Source organism: Mesitornis unicolor, unplaced genomic scaffold (assembly GCF_000695765.1).
Source record: "Mesitornis unicolor isolate BGI_N332 unplaced genomic scaffold, ASM69576v1 scaffold14133, whole genome shotgun sequence".
In the NCBI taxonomy this organism is placed as follows: domain Eukaryota; kingdom Metazoa; phylum Chordata; class Aves; order Mesitornithiformes; family Mesitornithidae; genus Mesitornis; species Mesitornis unicolor.
Genome location: NW_010172714.1, coordinates 91,366 through 108,796, shown reverse-complemented (window position 1 = coordinate 108,796; position 17,431 = coordinate 91,366). Strand labels below are relative to the sequence as shown.

General features: G+C 38.8%; 1 protein-coding gene across 1 annotated transcript in view; it reads right to left on the bottom strand.

Moving 5' to 3' along the window:
* Window positions 1–14,678: 14,678 nt before the first annotated feature.
* Window positions 14,679–17,431, bottom strand: part of PCCA (propionyl CoA carboxylase, alpha polypeptide) — a gene marked incomplete at its 5' end in the record, with an annotated part of 91,097 nt that continues 88,344 nt past the window's right edge. Inside the window, 2 exons of the mRNA XM_010180487.1 lie at window positions 14,679–14,801; window positions 16,188–16,290. Of these exons, the coding sequence (XP_010178789.1) occupies window positions 14,679–14,801; window positions 16,188–16,290 (226 nt within the window). The remainder of the gene's footprint in view (window positions 14,802–16,187; window positions 16,291–17,431) is intronic.

Sequence of the window (17,431 nt, the reverse complement as noted above, 5' to 3'; positions counted from 1 at the left end):
TTTCTAAAATAAATTATACAGTTTCATTAATGTGCCTAGTTTTTTGATGCAATGTACAGACTAATACATGGTATTGGCATTATGGGAATCATACAAAGTATAAAGGACGGGGGGGGAACAAAATAGAGGGACCTGTTGTGGACAATGACAAATAACATTAAAGGCTGGCAAACTCAGCTGGAGATAAAGGGTACCTTACAGGTGAAAGGCTCAGACACCTCATTTCTTCCCAATGTTAATCAATCTTCTACTTGCTTTGCACAGATTGGTTTTAGTGTCACAAGAAAAAGATTTAGTAGGATACACTCAGAGATTATTCCAAGTCATGAAGCTATATCTAAATCTTATTGTTCCCAAACTTACCTGTGCTTTTTATTTACTCTTCAGACATTTCTTAGAAATAAGACCAAATTCAGAGCTGGAGCACTTTGGTTCAGTTCAAATGCAACACAGGGTAGTGCTTTTTTAAACAACAACAACAAAAAAATACCAAAAACCAATGACATTTTAATTTAAAAAATTCACCAAACTATGTCATGTGGATTAAAACAATTCTTGATTTAATATTTTAAAGAGATAATTAGGTCTAAATGAGAGAGAAAATACAACATTAACAGATTTTGAAGAAATAATACAACATGTCAGCCCATGTTGTTTTTAATTCTGATCTAGAGAAGATGAGTAATACGTGCTTTAAAAGCCTAATTTTAAGTACTAAAATATGCTGGTAATTAGGAAAGCATACAACAGAGATGAAATATAACCTAGAAGACCAAATGAGAATTTCTACTCTGAAATAATTTCATTTGTTAATCACTCCAGCTAACTGTACCAGAAGTAAGCTTGCTAAAATGAGAAACTAACAGAGACCATTAAAAAATTCCAGCTGAAGAATAAAAAAAACCAAACCACCAAACCAGCACATATCTAGAGAAAGAGCTATGCAGATCTAGTAAAGCAGACTAACAGTGCTGAATGACTGAAAAATGCCAGAGTTTTGTGTAACATCAAACTTACTTCCTACTGCCATTTTCAAATTTCCCACCTATTCTGGAAAACATTCCTAATATTGAGCTTCCTGGGGCATATCCTTACCTACTGAAATAGCTTCTGCTGGGAATGTGAATTCTTCAACAGATTCAAAGGATCCCACTCAGTAACTCCTTTAAAAGCTTTCATTCTTAAGGCCACCTAGCACTTCAGTTTCAAGCATGTTTTTACAAAGCAAAACCACGTACTGTGAATTAGAATTTATGACATAAATTACAACAAAACAAGTAATGAGCATTCGCACTCCACAGGGTCAGCCTGAGCAACTTAAAATCACTTTTGGTGCAGTCTGGATTGCAGTGTATCCCATATAACAGACCAACAGGATTTGATCTCACCACAGACTTCGGCTGGGCAGACTGACAGACAGATTGATCATGACTGACAATGACCATCCCTTGGCCCTTTTCCCACCGGTTCCTATGAACTCGCCTATTTCAGCAAGTTTTCCTTTGCCAAGGACAGGAAAAATCCATTAGCTGTGTAAGGAAGAGGGTCTATTTCTCTCTATTTTACCTTAAGAGTTGCCCTTTTTCAAGGGCATCCTATTCTGGTTGGTTTTGTTCTTGGTCTGTTTAACTGTTAAACAAAAGCGGCCCAGGCTCCCAGTTTCTTGAGATTTGGATGTATTATGTATCTCTGTCCTTCTCTTCATCTATTGCTGTTATCTTTATACAACAAAATCAGACTTCATTCTTGCTTACTGCTTAAGTGTTCAAGGTCAGGTCAGACAGGCCTTTGAGCATCCAGTGAAAGATGTCCCGGCCTATGGCTGTGGCGTCGGAGTAGATGATCTTTAAAGGTCCCTTCCAACCCAAATCATTCTGTGTTTCTATTATGCTGATTGGCTATCAATATAGCTTTCCTTTCAAAGTTTAGATTATAAAATGACTTTAAAGGATTATAAATTACTCAAAAGTATGTTTGTTATAAATTAACAATATGCAAAGCTCACCATCATCAAAATAAAGATGCCAGTTTAATCACACACAATATTCATTAAATTATTTCCCTTCTCCCCTATCGGCCAAGAGAAAATATTAAATTAAAATGGGATAAACTGTGCATGCAAACTAGTCTGTTACCATCAAACAACTGGGCTGCTCCACAGCGACAAAGAGGTCGCTGTGCGAAAATACACAGCGATTACGGCAATAAAGGAAACAGCTGATAGGGGTTAGCTGGTGGAAACAAGAGGGCAGCCACCACAGAAAGACAAGGTTGGAATGGAGACAGAAGGAGCACAGGAGGAGCAGAGGAAGAGCCTGCCAAAAGACATAGATCTGGGAGATGGAGCTACGGTATGAGGGGGAAGAGAGGAGCCTTAGTGCCAAAACTGTCCAAATCTTCCCATCATCACGCTGTATTTTCAGTTTCCTACAACTCGGATGAACTCTGTTTAGGCTAAACAGCCATTTAGAAGTTACTTTAGAAAGGGAAAACTTCAGAGAGAAATATGCAGCCATTTCTGTCACAGAACAAGGATATATTTTTGGCCACATGGCTGAAGTCTTATAGACTTTTCTACGAAAGGCTGCAACATCTCCTTTATGATTTGGAACATAGCACCAAAGGAAGAAGCAGCAGTATAAACAACCCATAAGCAACAAAAACTGGACACTGAGGGCCCCGTGACTGGAGAAAGCAAACTGGAACAAAGACTGCAAGTGTCAGTGAAGGAGGTGCAGAGAACATGGAGAGGAAAAATTGGAGTAAGAAGTAAGGTGTGGAGAACTCAGTGAGAAAGTGGCCAAAAAATGGAGAAAGAAAACAGAAGTGGTAACAGAAACACACGAAACCTAAATCAGAGAATCAGGAGATGGAGCATCCACTGACTGAAATGGGACAAGCAAAAACAGTGCTGAGGCCCTGAGAAAGGAAAACAGAAATGAGGAACAACGCATGGATGAAATCCTGGAGGCCCGTGGAGCAGGGCACAGCTACATGGGAGAAGGTCCTGTAGAAGAGAACCACAGCTGACTGCTAAGTGAAGTAGAAGTCCAGAGGGGAGACTCAGACTGGACAGACAGTAAGCATGGCCCAGGCGAGAAGACTGAGGGGTGGAAAAGTGGACTACCCAGAAGAACACAACCAGAATCAAGAGATAAGATGGGAAGAGGCAGGACTTGAAAAATGACACAGTAGTGGCAGTGAGCAGAAAGAAGCAAACACACAGAAGGCACAACTTTTGAATGCTCAATCACCCTTTAGAAATGGAGCCTGGAATAAAACTCAAATGCCTGCCCCTTGCTGTTCATTTCTATTACTGTGCTGCACCGAAAATGGCAGTTTAACCAGCAATTACACTCTCAGCCCACCACAGAGGTCTGTGCAATGACCTTAATGAATCCAACCCAGCTAACAAACCCTCAGAGCATCAGCATTACATTACAAAGCAAACTGGGGGGGAGGAACTATTGCATACGAACAGAAGTTTTCGTTCTCACATAGAGTTGCTAAATTCAGACACAACTTTATGTGAGTATCACAAACTGATAAAATTTGAGATATGAAGCACTACCTGACTTCATCTCCTTTGCATTCATATTTTAAAGAGGTTCAAATACTGCAGACACATTATTGAACAACACTTATTAACAAAACTAGTGTCCAAATTGTTCAGGCAGGCTCACTGCATGCTGCTCAAGTATCAGTCCACAGACAGGAGTATTTTCTTCATCATACTTTTCATGTCTCCCTTAGCACACAGTATTTCACTCCTTCATGTTAGAGAAACATCAGTTCATTTTCATCATATTCACACCATCAAGTAGGGGTAAGACACTGACAGATCACAGTTTAAAAAGACTACTAAATACAGGATGCACTTGAAACCTGATACTGCAGGGTACTTTGCCTTGTAACTTTAAGTATTCCAATAGCAGTGATTTCCCCAGCACCTGTAAGTATTCAGCATTTCCACAACTGACTCTAGTGTGAAGTTTGAGGCCTAGAGAATGAAGCGCATACAAAACTGACTCCATTTAGAAATTATGGTTTCAAAGATTTGGCCAGCACCTCTGTAAGATTTTGGCAGAGGCAGGGACATAAGTCAGCACACAACCCCATTAATCACAAGGCTGACCCTTCTCTTCCCACCCTCCCCTTGTACACTGCCTCTCTCAAAATTTCTGCAACAGATGAAACAAAGGTCTACAGACAACAGTTCCCATCACTAAAACTATGGGAAATACCCAGAGCTGGCCTATATAACACACCGAAAAACAAAGGGATTCTGCACTCAGTCACATAGTTAACATTATTGCAAAATGCACATCTGACATCTGGCATTCCTTAAATCTAAGTGATTTTGGAACTGCAACAACCACCTTTGAAATGAAGACTGGTGCATACGATATTACCTGAAATAATTCTAGAATTATGGAGCTATAGGTCTAGTTCGGTTTCCTGTTGATTTCAGTTTATTGTATGTCCTTGAGATCTGTAGATTTTCTCTGGAAAATGGAACAAACCATTGGCAGTAGTTTATGACTACTTAAATCAGGTTCCTTTTTTATTCTCTATATGAGCCACAGACAGTGACGCAATTAATTTTTAATAATTTAGAATAATTTCTCTCCTCCTGCATTTAGAATGACCTTGTTCTTCTTAACCCTTTCAGTAACAGTACCTTTAGCCTGGTCTCAGAAGGAAAAAGGTTAACAAAATGCACTATTTGCAAGTCCCTCCTGTAAATCCTCACCATATATTCAGCTTCTGAACCCACTGTCTGGTCAGTATTAATCAAACATATTAAAGTCCCTTTAAGTTTTATGAAAATGAGAAGCTATACAAAGAGCAAAATTACTGCCCGCATTCAACTCCTGGACAGACAAGGACAATTTGGTTGTCACCCAACAGCTGGGCTGGCCAACCTGTATGTTAATGACTGGTGAGGCACTGGCACAGGTTGCCCAGGGAAGTTGTGGATGCCCCTCCCTGGAAGTGTTCAAGGCCAGGTTGGATGGGGCTTTGGGCAACCTGGTCTGGTGGGAGGTGTCCCTGCCCGTGGCAGGGGGTTGGACTGGATGAACTTTAAGGTCCCTTCCAACCCAAACCATTCTGTGATTCTATGACTGCACGATTCAGACCTGCTTTCTGGCAGAACAAATGGGGAAACATGAAGCAGTCCATTGGGACACGGTGAGAGGCAAATGGAAGAAATGGCTGAGTAAGGCTAGTGGCAAGAAGAAGTATAGCAGCGAGAGTTTCTTCAAGAAGACACACAAGTTTGCTGGAGTTACTGATGTGGACAAGTAACAGGGACCTCAGCAGCAGCCCTACAGACCAGCCAGTTCCACCAATGCCAGGTTGCTCACAGGCCACCACATCTCACTCTCCTCTCCTATCAACATGTCCTAGGTGCCACCATCTGAGGCAGTTGGGCTGGACCACCCTTTCTTTGTCAAGGAAAAGGAGAGGGCAATGGCAATCACCAGAAGCAAAACCAGCTCAGTTACATTGCTGGGAAGCAGCAAAGTACAGCCAGCACAATTTTGCAGATAATTCCCCTTAGTCTAAAGGGCATCATAACAACAAAGCAGCCAGTGGGGAACAGACACAAGCAGAGCATCTGTCACCTTGTCTTCCTTCCACTCGTTTTCCTTAAGCATCAACCACAGCAGTATCCAAGTATCTGCCGAATATTTTACACTGATGAATCAGACGCTTATCACTGCAGCTCTCATGATATTCTTTGTCGTGGAGGTGTTGTGACACAGCATAACGCAGCGTCACGTGGAGATGTGCAAGCCAGCTCTAAACAAATTACTTCAACGAGGTGCAGCACAGCTGCATTAACGCAGCATTGCCCAAACTTGGTTAGCCAGTACTCGTTCCTTTGTACTGTACTAAACTGTGCCACGTAAATGCATCCTAAAATGAGGAACAGCACAGAGTACAATGTCTCTTTGGTGACTACTGTATATAAATAATAAATAGGACTGCTCTCCATTGATGAGCCTGATCATTTGTACCCCTAATCTTCATTTTCATCCTCCCACAACCCAGGTTCCTCGATTTTATTAAAGCATCCTGCCTGCATTCAAATTCTTCCTTACAACAAGCTTAATAGCCAGGCATACAGCTGTCCCGCCAGTCTCGTGTAGCAAGATCTATTCCACTGATCTCCAACTTCCACCAACAGCCAACACTGATACCGAATGAACTCTCCTGAACAAAGCTATGTTTTCTTAATAATAACAGTTGTATAAACAGAAGGTCTTCTCAGTTAAAGGGAAACCAACATCAAAAAGCAGTAAAACATGGAACCCTAAACCCTTCTTTCTTTGAAGAAACACGTTTGAAGCGAGGTGTTTCTAGTTATGGGTGAATGAAATGAGAATTCAGCTGCAACAAACGGACATCCAGTCCGTATGAAAGACTAATTAGATCCATCTGAGAAGCTGTGTCTAAAACTGCTTCACGTATTTCAAAGGAAAGCTCTTTTAGTCTATCTTTTGAGAAGACGACATCAAAACATTTAGTCACAGCTGACGCACATCTAGCCACTACAGCAGCATTATTTTTCATAAGCCATAAAAGCTACATTAAAGTAATGTTAATAGTCTGGCTTACTTAAAAATTAAATTAAAGGGGGGGGGAAAAAGCACCAAAGAAATTTAGAGCTAAGAAAGAAACTCAAAGCAGCAAGGACCTTACAGTTCCTCCTATGCCAAAGCATCAAGAGATCCCAGAGTAGAGTGTCATATGGAATATTAAATGTGCCGAGATTTGCTCAGAGAATAGAATTAAAGACGAAACACCATCCAGGAGCTGCAGAGTTAACTATGGCTTTTGTGGTAATAAGCCAGGCTCTCAACATCACATTAGCATGCTTTTAAATGTAACTATTGCTACTCCTGAGCCAGCAGGAGGAGCTCACAACATTTTTTTTAATCTCTTAATTCTACAAAATTTGCCAGGGGGGAGGGTTGGGAAGATGGAAGGGTTTTTGAGGGCAGGGAGGAGTTGGTTGGGCTTTTTCTTTCCAGTTTTGTTGGATGCAAAATGAATGGTAAAGAAAAGCAACTAAGTGATGCTTGTTTAACATTGTTTTTAGAAGCTAGAAAATAATGATGCAAATACTGTGGTGCAGGATCTGAAGTATGCACGGGCGCTCCAATGAATGGAAGACAACAGCCATGCCCCAAGGGGTTTTCAGTCTTATACCAAAAGACTACAGCAGGACTGGAAGGGTGGCAGGACACATTAAGAGCTGTTATGCCCAAGACAAGACATTCTGAAGAAAGAAGATGGTATGTTATTGCTCAGTATTGTTACAGATATTTAATTTATATTTCAGTTTAGTGTTCACTGGAATTCCTAGAATCACTGGGTCACGACCCATGCCAGAACACAGTGTCCATTTTCATCCCACAGGAATCCATCCTATGAAGCCACCTGTGTGGGTAAAAATCTTCATTAGGTAATTCAGAATTACTCACTGTAATCTACCTCCTCCCCTGCCTTGCAAAAATTACATTTTAAAACAATGAAGAGAAGCCCAGTTCTAACAAAAGGAAATTAAATATCCAAACTAACCATGCAAGCTTTAAAAATACTGTACATTTTAGCATTTCAGACCTTTCATTGTATTTTCATTTTTAAACATTTCTTGTAGGCTACATACCAGTGCCAGACCACACGTTACTGTGATTTTTATAGCAGAACTACAAATCTCCAAAAACTACTACAACCAAGCTATTACACTGCCCTGACATAGAACAGAGAGCGTATTTAAAACCATACAATTAATTCATTACTTTTCGTGTCATTTTTAGTTCTCAGCCTTGCAGATATTTTCTCCATATGCTTACGAAGTACTGTATGAATAAACTAACTGAGATATGCAAACAAACCCACACCAACAATCTCTCTTTACAAAGCAAACATGCACCTATTGTGCCAGTCCCTTATGCATACCTACTGCTAAACTAGTGTGGTATGTAAAAAACATGCAATCCAGACACACGCTGCTTCTTTTTTTGCTTAGTACACAAGCACACTTAATACATTTTTACCTCTCTCTCACCTAACATGTCCCAGCATCTAAATTCTCTTAGAGACTCAATGCAGGCAAACACATACCAGGAACACCGAGTTCACAACAAGATACTGAGGCCAAGGCCACTTTCATTTAAAAAACACAGTGTCAGCAGCCACAGAAACGCAGCAATTAAAGCACTCGCCCCCAGAGTCAGAATGCGAGGATCAACGCTCTCCTCAGGTTGAAAGGTTCAAGCACACAGCGCTTCCCTCCCAGGAGGGACGGTCCACCCAATGAGCAGGGTAGGATGGGGCAACTCCTATCCTTCCCATAGAAATCCGAAAAAGAAAGCAGGATCCGTAAAGCCCCAAAGTCAGTCCCCAAGAGCTCTACTACAGCCCAATGATAAGGGCAGTCAGTGATTTGCAAGGGTGGAAAATCATGGGTCCAGCTCTTGCTACAGGGCTAGTGTATGCATTCTGCATCAAAATGCTATTACAGAAAACAAGTCTTACAAACAGAAAATGCTTCAGATTTGAACCTGAAGTTAAAAAGTAGGTACCCAACCTTTGAAGCACGGAGGTTCTACAGGTATACAACATATACAGCTTGGTCATGAAGAGTTTTGTTTGCACAACTACACATGCACCGCAATGGAGGATTTCTGTGCTACTGCACAAATAAAACACAAACTTGGAAAAAAGGCAGGAAAAGGTTTCTGCTTACAGCTGTGAGGATTATCTAACTGATCCTACCCCTCCACTTGTGCCTTTACACCTGCACTTTCCCTTCATTCAAACTAACACAGGACATTGGAATAACAGTATATTTCATTCCATGCATATAGCAATATAACAAATATAACATTCCAATATATAGCAATATATATTTAGAACTAGACTAACCAGAAAATATTCATTTACTTCTGCTGGGGATATATGTTAATTTATATCTCTACTGGCTACCTCTCTTTATCTTTTAAATTCCTACAGGTATTTGCTTTTCATTCCTATTAATACAGCCCTCTTATTTCTTTTATATGACCAATTAGTTATATATTATTATGTGCCTGAAGCATACCAGAAGTGTAAAATATTACTAAAAGAGAACCGATAAAATACCAGAATTATTAACAAGATCATCAATTTTATGCCATAGGGCTGGGCAATGTTATTCTTCTACTTAGACTATTGGAAAAGTAAAACTTAATATACACAAAATTATGATCCTGCTCCATTCACATTTGTGTTTAAGAAATTAAATGTGGACTAAGTTTGCTTACAGCAACTTTCTGTATCATTGCTCTGATTTTACATTACGCTATTCCTTTTTAGATGTGATGCTTTGCATACTTCAAAAGCTGCTTTTAGTTTGATTTTTGGGTGATATTTCTTAAGCATTTTTTATCCTCCCTAAAGAGAATTTACAAAAAAAAGAAAATACTTCCCCAAGTAATTTTAAAATCAACTTACCCCTCAGTCATAAAATTTACAGCAAATTAATACAGTAGAGTTCTCCTCATTAAATGTTTATTCTTTTTAATTTGAAGTCAAAGCTTAATTATAACTACATATACATGAATTGACTAACTCAATTAAAGCATGCAGATAACTACTTATCTACTCTATGCTGATGATACAGGATGTATTCAGATAACGAAGGAGGCAATGCCTTAGATCTGTATTTTATGATCTCATTTATGTACTATACAATAGGTACTCTCTTGAAAATACTAAGTACACAAGCCAACTTTCCACCTACACAGATATCTAATAAATTCTTTACTGCTTATGATAAAAATATAGAAAACACATTGCTTTTCCCTAAAATTTAAAACATTCATTAATCAACTTCTCATTGGGAAGAACAAGCTTCACAAATTTTATGTAGAGATTTCATGTCTGCACTATATTTCCTTGTTCTTAAATTTGAATTTAGGAAGTTATCCAATATTTTGTGAAAACGGTAGCCCATTGTGGTAGCAATCTGAAAAAAGTAATTAAGCTTTCTCTAGTCCTCTTATTCAGTGTTTGACCTACACAGGTCCCTCTGGAAACATATCAAATTTCCATTTGCTCAAAGTAACTTCTGAACTATTTCACCTTGTGCTTTTTTTAAAAAAATAAACAACTTTCATTCACCACAACTTCAATGATAAGAAGCTACTTTATAACTGAAAACATCTGGAAATTCTTTGTCAACTGAACAGATGAGAAGATGAGGCTAAGTGGTCTGGGAAGCTATGCATCTACTACAGAGATGAAGAACCCTAACAGAAACTTTTCAGACATGAGAAAGGAGAATAACAGCAATTACTTGCAGAGAAATCACACAAATCAGCAGTAAGGAATTCTTAAAACAGAGGATTCCTATACTGTAACAAGAAATCAGAAAAGGGATCATGCAAAAAAGGTTTTTTAAAATGCACTTTATTGCATAAATACAGCTACAAATTCTTTCTTGAACTAAAATTGGATCCTCAACCTAGGCAGAGAGAAAAAAAAACTTCAAAGAGAAACATAACTGTATCTTCTAACATACTTACTATTGGTATTCATCATTTGGGCTTTTGGATTTTTACACTGCTTTTGTGAAAGCTGAGGTGTAGCAAAAAATCAAGATGATCCATCCCTTTCTACCACCTTCACCACCACAAAGATATCAATAGAAACCAATCCTTAGTTGCCTAATTCAAGTGACATCAATAATGGAATAAAAAAAACCCCTGAAGAATATTGAAGGAAGTAAGGAGGGTGGGTTACAGCAATGAGAGGACAGCACTGCAGTTATGTAATTATTTACCTTTCATTCCTTTGTTGAATGAAAAGTATAAAGTGGTGTTTGAAAATTGAACTTTAAAATCTCTTTTAAAATTTACTTTAAGTTCAGTAAATCGAACTTTATTATTGGATACTTGGTCCAATGTATTTATGTTCTCCCTTGCTTAGGCCACTTATATTCTTTGCTATTATTTTTATTATATGCTTTAAGTGCATTACCTACATGAAATCCATTCCCATTGCAGACAATGTGTTCATGGCTGGCTGTGATGCTGAAGTCCTACCCTCACCAGCACACCATTAGCAGAGGAACTCCACACTGGCTTTGAGCAGGCAGGAGTGGAAGTCTCCAAACAGGCAACAAAGCCACTGTCGCATAGATCCAGAGAATCCTTGGTGGCTAACATCTGGCTCTGAAGGGTGAATTTAGGTTGGTGCAGGGAAACCACACAGCTACCAGGTTTGGCCAATATATGTAGGTGCCCATTCGCTTTTGTCTCTCCCACCCTTTGGTGCTTTGCAGAACACTCACATTTTGTAAAGTAAGGACAGACTCTAACCTTCATCAGCAAAACTGGACCAAGTCTTTGCATCAATGAAATCAAAATAAATACATTTCATAGCCAGACTGGCAAGCAAAAAGGGCAAGATGAAAAAGATTCCTGTCTGAAATTGAACTAAATAGAAGTTTACAAAGTTTGGTGGAAGGATGCTTCTGGGGTGTTCATTGCTGTTTTATATTAGTCTGCAGTAAAGGAGGGTATTCTTCCTTCAAATTCTATTTTAGCAGTAATCTCAACTGTAAGGTGTTTAACTCCATTTATGAGAAAAGCTATTTTAAGCATAAGAACACTAATCACAGCCCAGAATCTGAACATCTGTCTTCCAAAGAACTAAATGGATATATATGACAAGCAGTTAGCTTAAAGAGTCTTCTAGCAATTAACGTACAGGACAAAGAACAAAGAATAAATGACATTTATATTAATTTAGTTGGCAAGTTCTTGGTAGACAAGCAAATCTCACTGAAGTTGCTAAATTTTGTCAAGTCAGGTCTCTAGAATATTTTAATCGTGAAAGCGTTTGTTGTTACATTAATAGGGTATCACCAGAAACAACTGTACAATACTGAAAATTCTACTACACTAATTTTATACAAACACAATTTATATTTATTATGTATATAAAATTTATATTAGTATATATGTTGCTGGCTTCCAAACAACAACAGAGCTATTTCTATTTTAAAAGAAAAAATATCAAACTAGGATTCACAAAACCTTTTAACTTCTACTGGAAACAAGAAAACAATTATTTTTGTTTGCACTGCTTCAGACAAACAGCATTGCTCATATTTGGCCATTTCTCTTTTAAGTCCTTCAGTTTGGGGAAGCAAGGCCTCTAAAGCAGCCTAAAGCCAGCTTGCATCAAGGACCTCTCTTACAAATAAAGCAGTTAAAAACAGATGGTTACCAAACTCAAACTCCTGAAAAATAAAGAGCAGCGAAGAGCAGTTAACAGCACACAACTCATTAAGATTCTCATGGTAAAGGAGGGAAGCCACAGCTGACCCACAGGCTGAGATGCTGACGAATGATATGCTGGCGAACAGCGGGAACCATGCAGAGGCCTGCTGCTCGCACTCCCTGCGCAGAGAGCAAAGCACTGCACACTGTGAGGTGCGGAGGTTTCGGCTGGTGAGAGTAGAAGAGTTAAGGAAAAAAAAGAAAGGAGTCACTGCTGGAAGAGTCCCAGTGGTAAACAAAGTAAATCGGGATGCGAACGCTGCTGCTGCAATGCACGGTTTGAGCAGGAGTGAGCTTCTGAAGGGGAATGTGAAGGTGGCCCTCCCACCGGGCTACCCAATTGCACCACACATTCAGCTATCTTTGCCACAAGCCACAAGGGGACACAACTCCACAAAGTCAGGAGCCCATGTGACACAGACTTAATAGCAGAAAGTAAATGCAGAAGTTCAAAAAGTGAGGCTTGTGTTTCTGAGTGAAAGTTTTAGTAAAGAAGGTTTTGAATTTCCCCATATTTTATGAGGGTATGTTTATACCTCCTGATCAGAAACAAGATTTCTCATTCCTAGCCTTTCACTTCTCTTCTTCGAAGTTTTAAGGCAACTGTTTTTCCATTGTAAAGCTTTGAATAATAATTCAGAAGTTCTTAGTTTGTGCTGTATTTTCTATATTCTTATCTGTGGCACAATCACACAAGAACCCCAGTAAAAAGAAAATTATTAATAAAGAATAACATGACCTCTGCTATTTATTCAGTAACAATGAAAAATAAGTGCAACTCTAAATAACCCTGATATTCAAAAGCAGTTACCTGTTTTTTTACAAACCCAAGCTCAGGAGTTAATTTTAATACTCTATACCTTAAGGTTTAAATGACTGTGATTAATTTAAATGACCTCTGGTCACAGTGAAATCCGCCTACTGTGATTTATTTCACCAGCCAAGGAATTTTCCAGTTACAAATAAATAAGGAATTATCTCTCCCCAGGTACAGAGGCTTGGTTAGGGTAGAATGAAATGCCAAAAGCTTCTGTCTCCAATCCCTCTAGCTCAACCTTTAGGGTACGCAGCCTGTCCTACCTACTGCCTCCCTGTTGCTTATTCACCCCTTCACCCGTGAGGCTGGGGGATGCTCAGCTCCCCAGGGGTGGGTGCTCCTCTCTCCTTACCTAACAGTAAGAGGGAACAGCAGTAGCTTCCTACAGGGATGCAAGGAACCTCCACAGGTCTATTGCTTTCCACCCCACCCCAATGGGATTCTTGCTGCTATCCCGCGGCGCTTTCCCTGCTGAGGGAAAGTAGCAGAGAGGGCCCTAAGACAAAGGAATCTACAAAAACAAACAAGAAAAATAAGATCATGCTTAGTTACTCATCCTTGCCTAGTCCATTAATGCCAGACCAGCCACTTGCTTATGTTAGAGGTGTTAGTGTCTGAATAAAAAACTGAAGGACTAGAAATCAGACTCCATATATGTCTTGTTAAACTACACTAGCTGTAATGCCCATACTGCTGCATGACACCAGAACTGTTTAGCAGTCCTGTTTAAACTGAGACATGGGCTTGGACTATGGTATAGGCAGGAATGATTTTCTGTATGTTAAAATTATATATGAGCAGCAATAGCATTACACGTTCAGCATCCTTTCTTGGAGTTCATACCTCCTGGAGATAAGTGCAGTTTACAACCCAGCTGCTCCACTGCAAGTGGAATCCAGAACTGACCCATATATGAGTTTGTATGCTCAGTTACCTTCACAATCGACAGAGACAAGAGTAGAAAAGGATGCTTAGTCCTTCTGTCTGTAAACTTCCCTCAGTTTGATTTAAAGATATGTCTTTATTGAATTTAACTATGCAAGTATAAGTGAGAGCCTAGATAACTAAATGAAACTTAAGTACATCACTCAAAAATACGCGTACATGCATGCATGCCTGTGTAATTAGTTGTGCTAAATCAAACTCTTAGTCGGGAGAGGTCTAGTTATGGGAATTAGACTTCTGGGCTGAGAGCAGAAAGGACCTACGCAACACCCACAGTGACCAGCAGACACCCTGTATCTTCCTCACAGCTCCAGGCTGACTGCTGTTAGATAGAGGCGTTGCAACAAAAATGAGGAAAGGCTGGGGGCAAGGACTACTGGTTTGTGTGACTACTCTGCCACATTAACCAGTGCCAGCCCAACTCTAAATGGGACTGAAATCTTAAGAGATATTTTGGTTTTTGAGCTATGGCCAGTTAGGGACACTATATAAATTTAATTCAGTAAAAAGCTGCACACAGTCATGGCCTTTGCTCCTGAAGCAGCATTCCATGTGTGGGGTGAGTGTCCCAGTCATGCAGCAACACTGTGTATTAGGTACTGAGTAGGCAGTTGTTCAAGACCTCCTGGAATTCTCTCCAAAAGAAACACTACAACTAAAATGACCAACGTTCTTTTACACTTAAAGTAGTACACCTGCAAGAGAAAATTTTTAAAGATGCTGGCCACAACAACTGACCTTCTGTACCTATGATCCACATAGAATATAAAGGATCCCTGCTCTCTATTCATATTCTCACATTTATCATGAGCATATATAAAATACAGTGTGATGGAGGTAAAGGCAGCATTAAAAAAAGATACTGGTTAGGCATCTTCTTCCCCCAGTGAGGCCAGCAAAAAGATTTCTTTTTAAATAAGATCCCACCTAGGTTTTCCTTTCAATTTGCATAAGAGAAAATAACTACCTAAAAACATGACCAATTTCAACTGAAAATAATGACTTTTACTTGACATTTCAGTAGAGCAAAGCAAAAGTGAACCACTGAGACAGTATCTTCATTAGATAAAATGTTAATTTAAATGGTCTTTTTCAAAGGAGTCTCATGATTCTGAAGGCAACATAGGTGTGAACATCATGACTATAAAAATATCATGGAGCAGGTGTTGCAGAAGTTTCTTCAATAAAGGCACACAGGAATAATAAACAGCTGTTCAAGGAAAACTAGAGGACTCTTGAGACTTCTCGTAGTCCTGCTTTTCAATGGTTTAAGAAAAAATCACTTCTTTAGACCCTTTTGAAAACTTTTGCCTAAAAGTCAGCAGATAACATGTAATTCAACTGTCTATTTAAAAAAAAAGTCTAGGTTTAGGTGTGGAATTACCATTAACAGACTTAAGAAGTTGCTCTCTATAAATCTACCTTCTCAATGCTCCAATTCATCCAGCTAGCGTCTTGGCTTTATTCTGCTCAACAACGTTCTTCTGTTGCCGTAGTCTGTCTTTCTGCCTTTCATGCTAACACCATTAAGCACTTTAGCAAATACCTTAGAATATTTGTAAAAACAATAGTTTATACACATTCATCTGAAGTGACCTAGCCACATCTTGAAACACTAACACTTTACTATGACCACATACAGTTTTACCACTGAGGTGCTGAATAATTCCATTCCAGTATGATTATGTATTCAACTTGCTTGGTTCTTTAATTTGTTTTTGTTTGTTTGTTTTTCAACACTAACTTAAGCTAATGTAATTTTTGTCAAAACTGCCCTTATTTTCTTGCTCTCATATCTACAGTGGAGCCTAAGACCTTACTTCTAAACAAGACACTAAACAAGGTCATTAATTCAAATACTAAACAAGTAAATACAAAAATGTTCCACAGGCATGAGCAGAGAAAAATCTTTGTACACTTATCAATATAGAGAGTCTTGTTTTGCAACTCACAGCAATGCCTACAAAAGACAAAACACATCTATGTCTGGTCACTGAACAGATAGAGGATTGTAGTAGGTGTCAAGGATAATATACATTGATTCAATACATTGAATTTCTTAGAAAATCAGCAGAACTTACAGAAAATGATGTGCCATCCTTTGAAACTGCAACTGGGTGAATTCCATCTCCTAGACGCACAGAGAGGTCCCAGCTACTTCTCTTTGATTTAGCAATAGGAATTCTAAAAAAGAAACAGACAGAAGAAGAACTTTTAACAGAGATTTCATGCTTCTCCCATTTTAACCAGAAGCGCTTGCCTCATAGAATGGTCATGAAGGATATAAAATATCATTAATCTATAGACACAGTTGGAGAGCATACTTGAAAAAAAAAAAAAACTAAATACATTTTTCTGTCAAATGGCATATAAGGAGAAAATACACTCCACTTTCTTTCTAGATTTGCCTTGACATACTGGGTACACTGATAAAGTTATAGGAGGCTCTTGAATACAGCCAGCGCTTGCTGCAGAATTAGCTCAAACGGATGAAAAGCAGATGAGAAAGTGGGTTGGCAGGAGAATAGCAACAGTGATAGCTGGAGCATTCTTTGAAAGAGAAAAATATAATCATTATTTCTTTCATCTCATTCTCAGTAAACTGTAATTAAAGGCCAATTACAGACAAAAGATTCAGCCAAACAAGTAATACAAGTGATTTTATAATTAATATACATTTTAGAGTATCTCATCTGCAGAGCCCTTCAAGGAAACTGAAAAAATAATGATATATCATCACAGTCTCCATGCAGGATTATATCTATTCCAGCAGCATTCTGTGGCTGCACCAGTTATCAGGTAATACAAGAAACGTGAATCTTTTCAACTTTAGTGTTAAGCAGCACAACTGACAGCAAAGAAATGAGATTCAAGACTCCTTTCTTGGAAGTTCAGAGTGAAATAATTTTCAGCTATTTTATTTAAATATATATTTTATTTCACCTTCCTCAACTCCTCAAATCTTTTCCACTTTCTTGTTAACAACTGCTGTTCAAAGGTATGCTATAACTTTTCTGATGAGTGGTTGTCATATTCTAGCACTGGCAAGCGCCATGTTACCTAAAGAGAAGATATGAAAGTGGAGTTTAAACTCCATTAAAGCAAAGACATTATTTTGGTACAGCTTTTATTCCACATTGACTCCTACACATGTTTAGATTCTCTGTAAGAAATCTAGAGAGAGAAAAAGTTCATCACCTTTAGGTCTCTTCTTCAGGATAATTTCTGCTATACTATTAATCTATTGTGCATTCAAGAGCTTACTACACCATTGTACTGCAGTCTTCAGGGTCCTAAAACTTGGAAACACATCTTTCTGTATTGT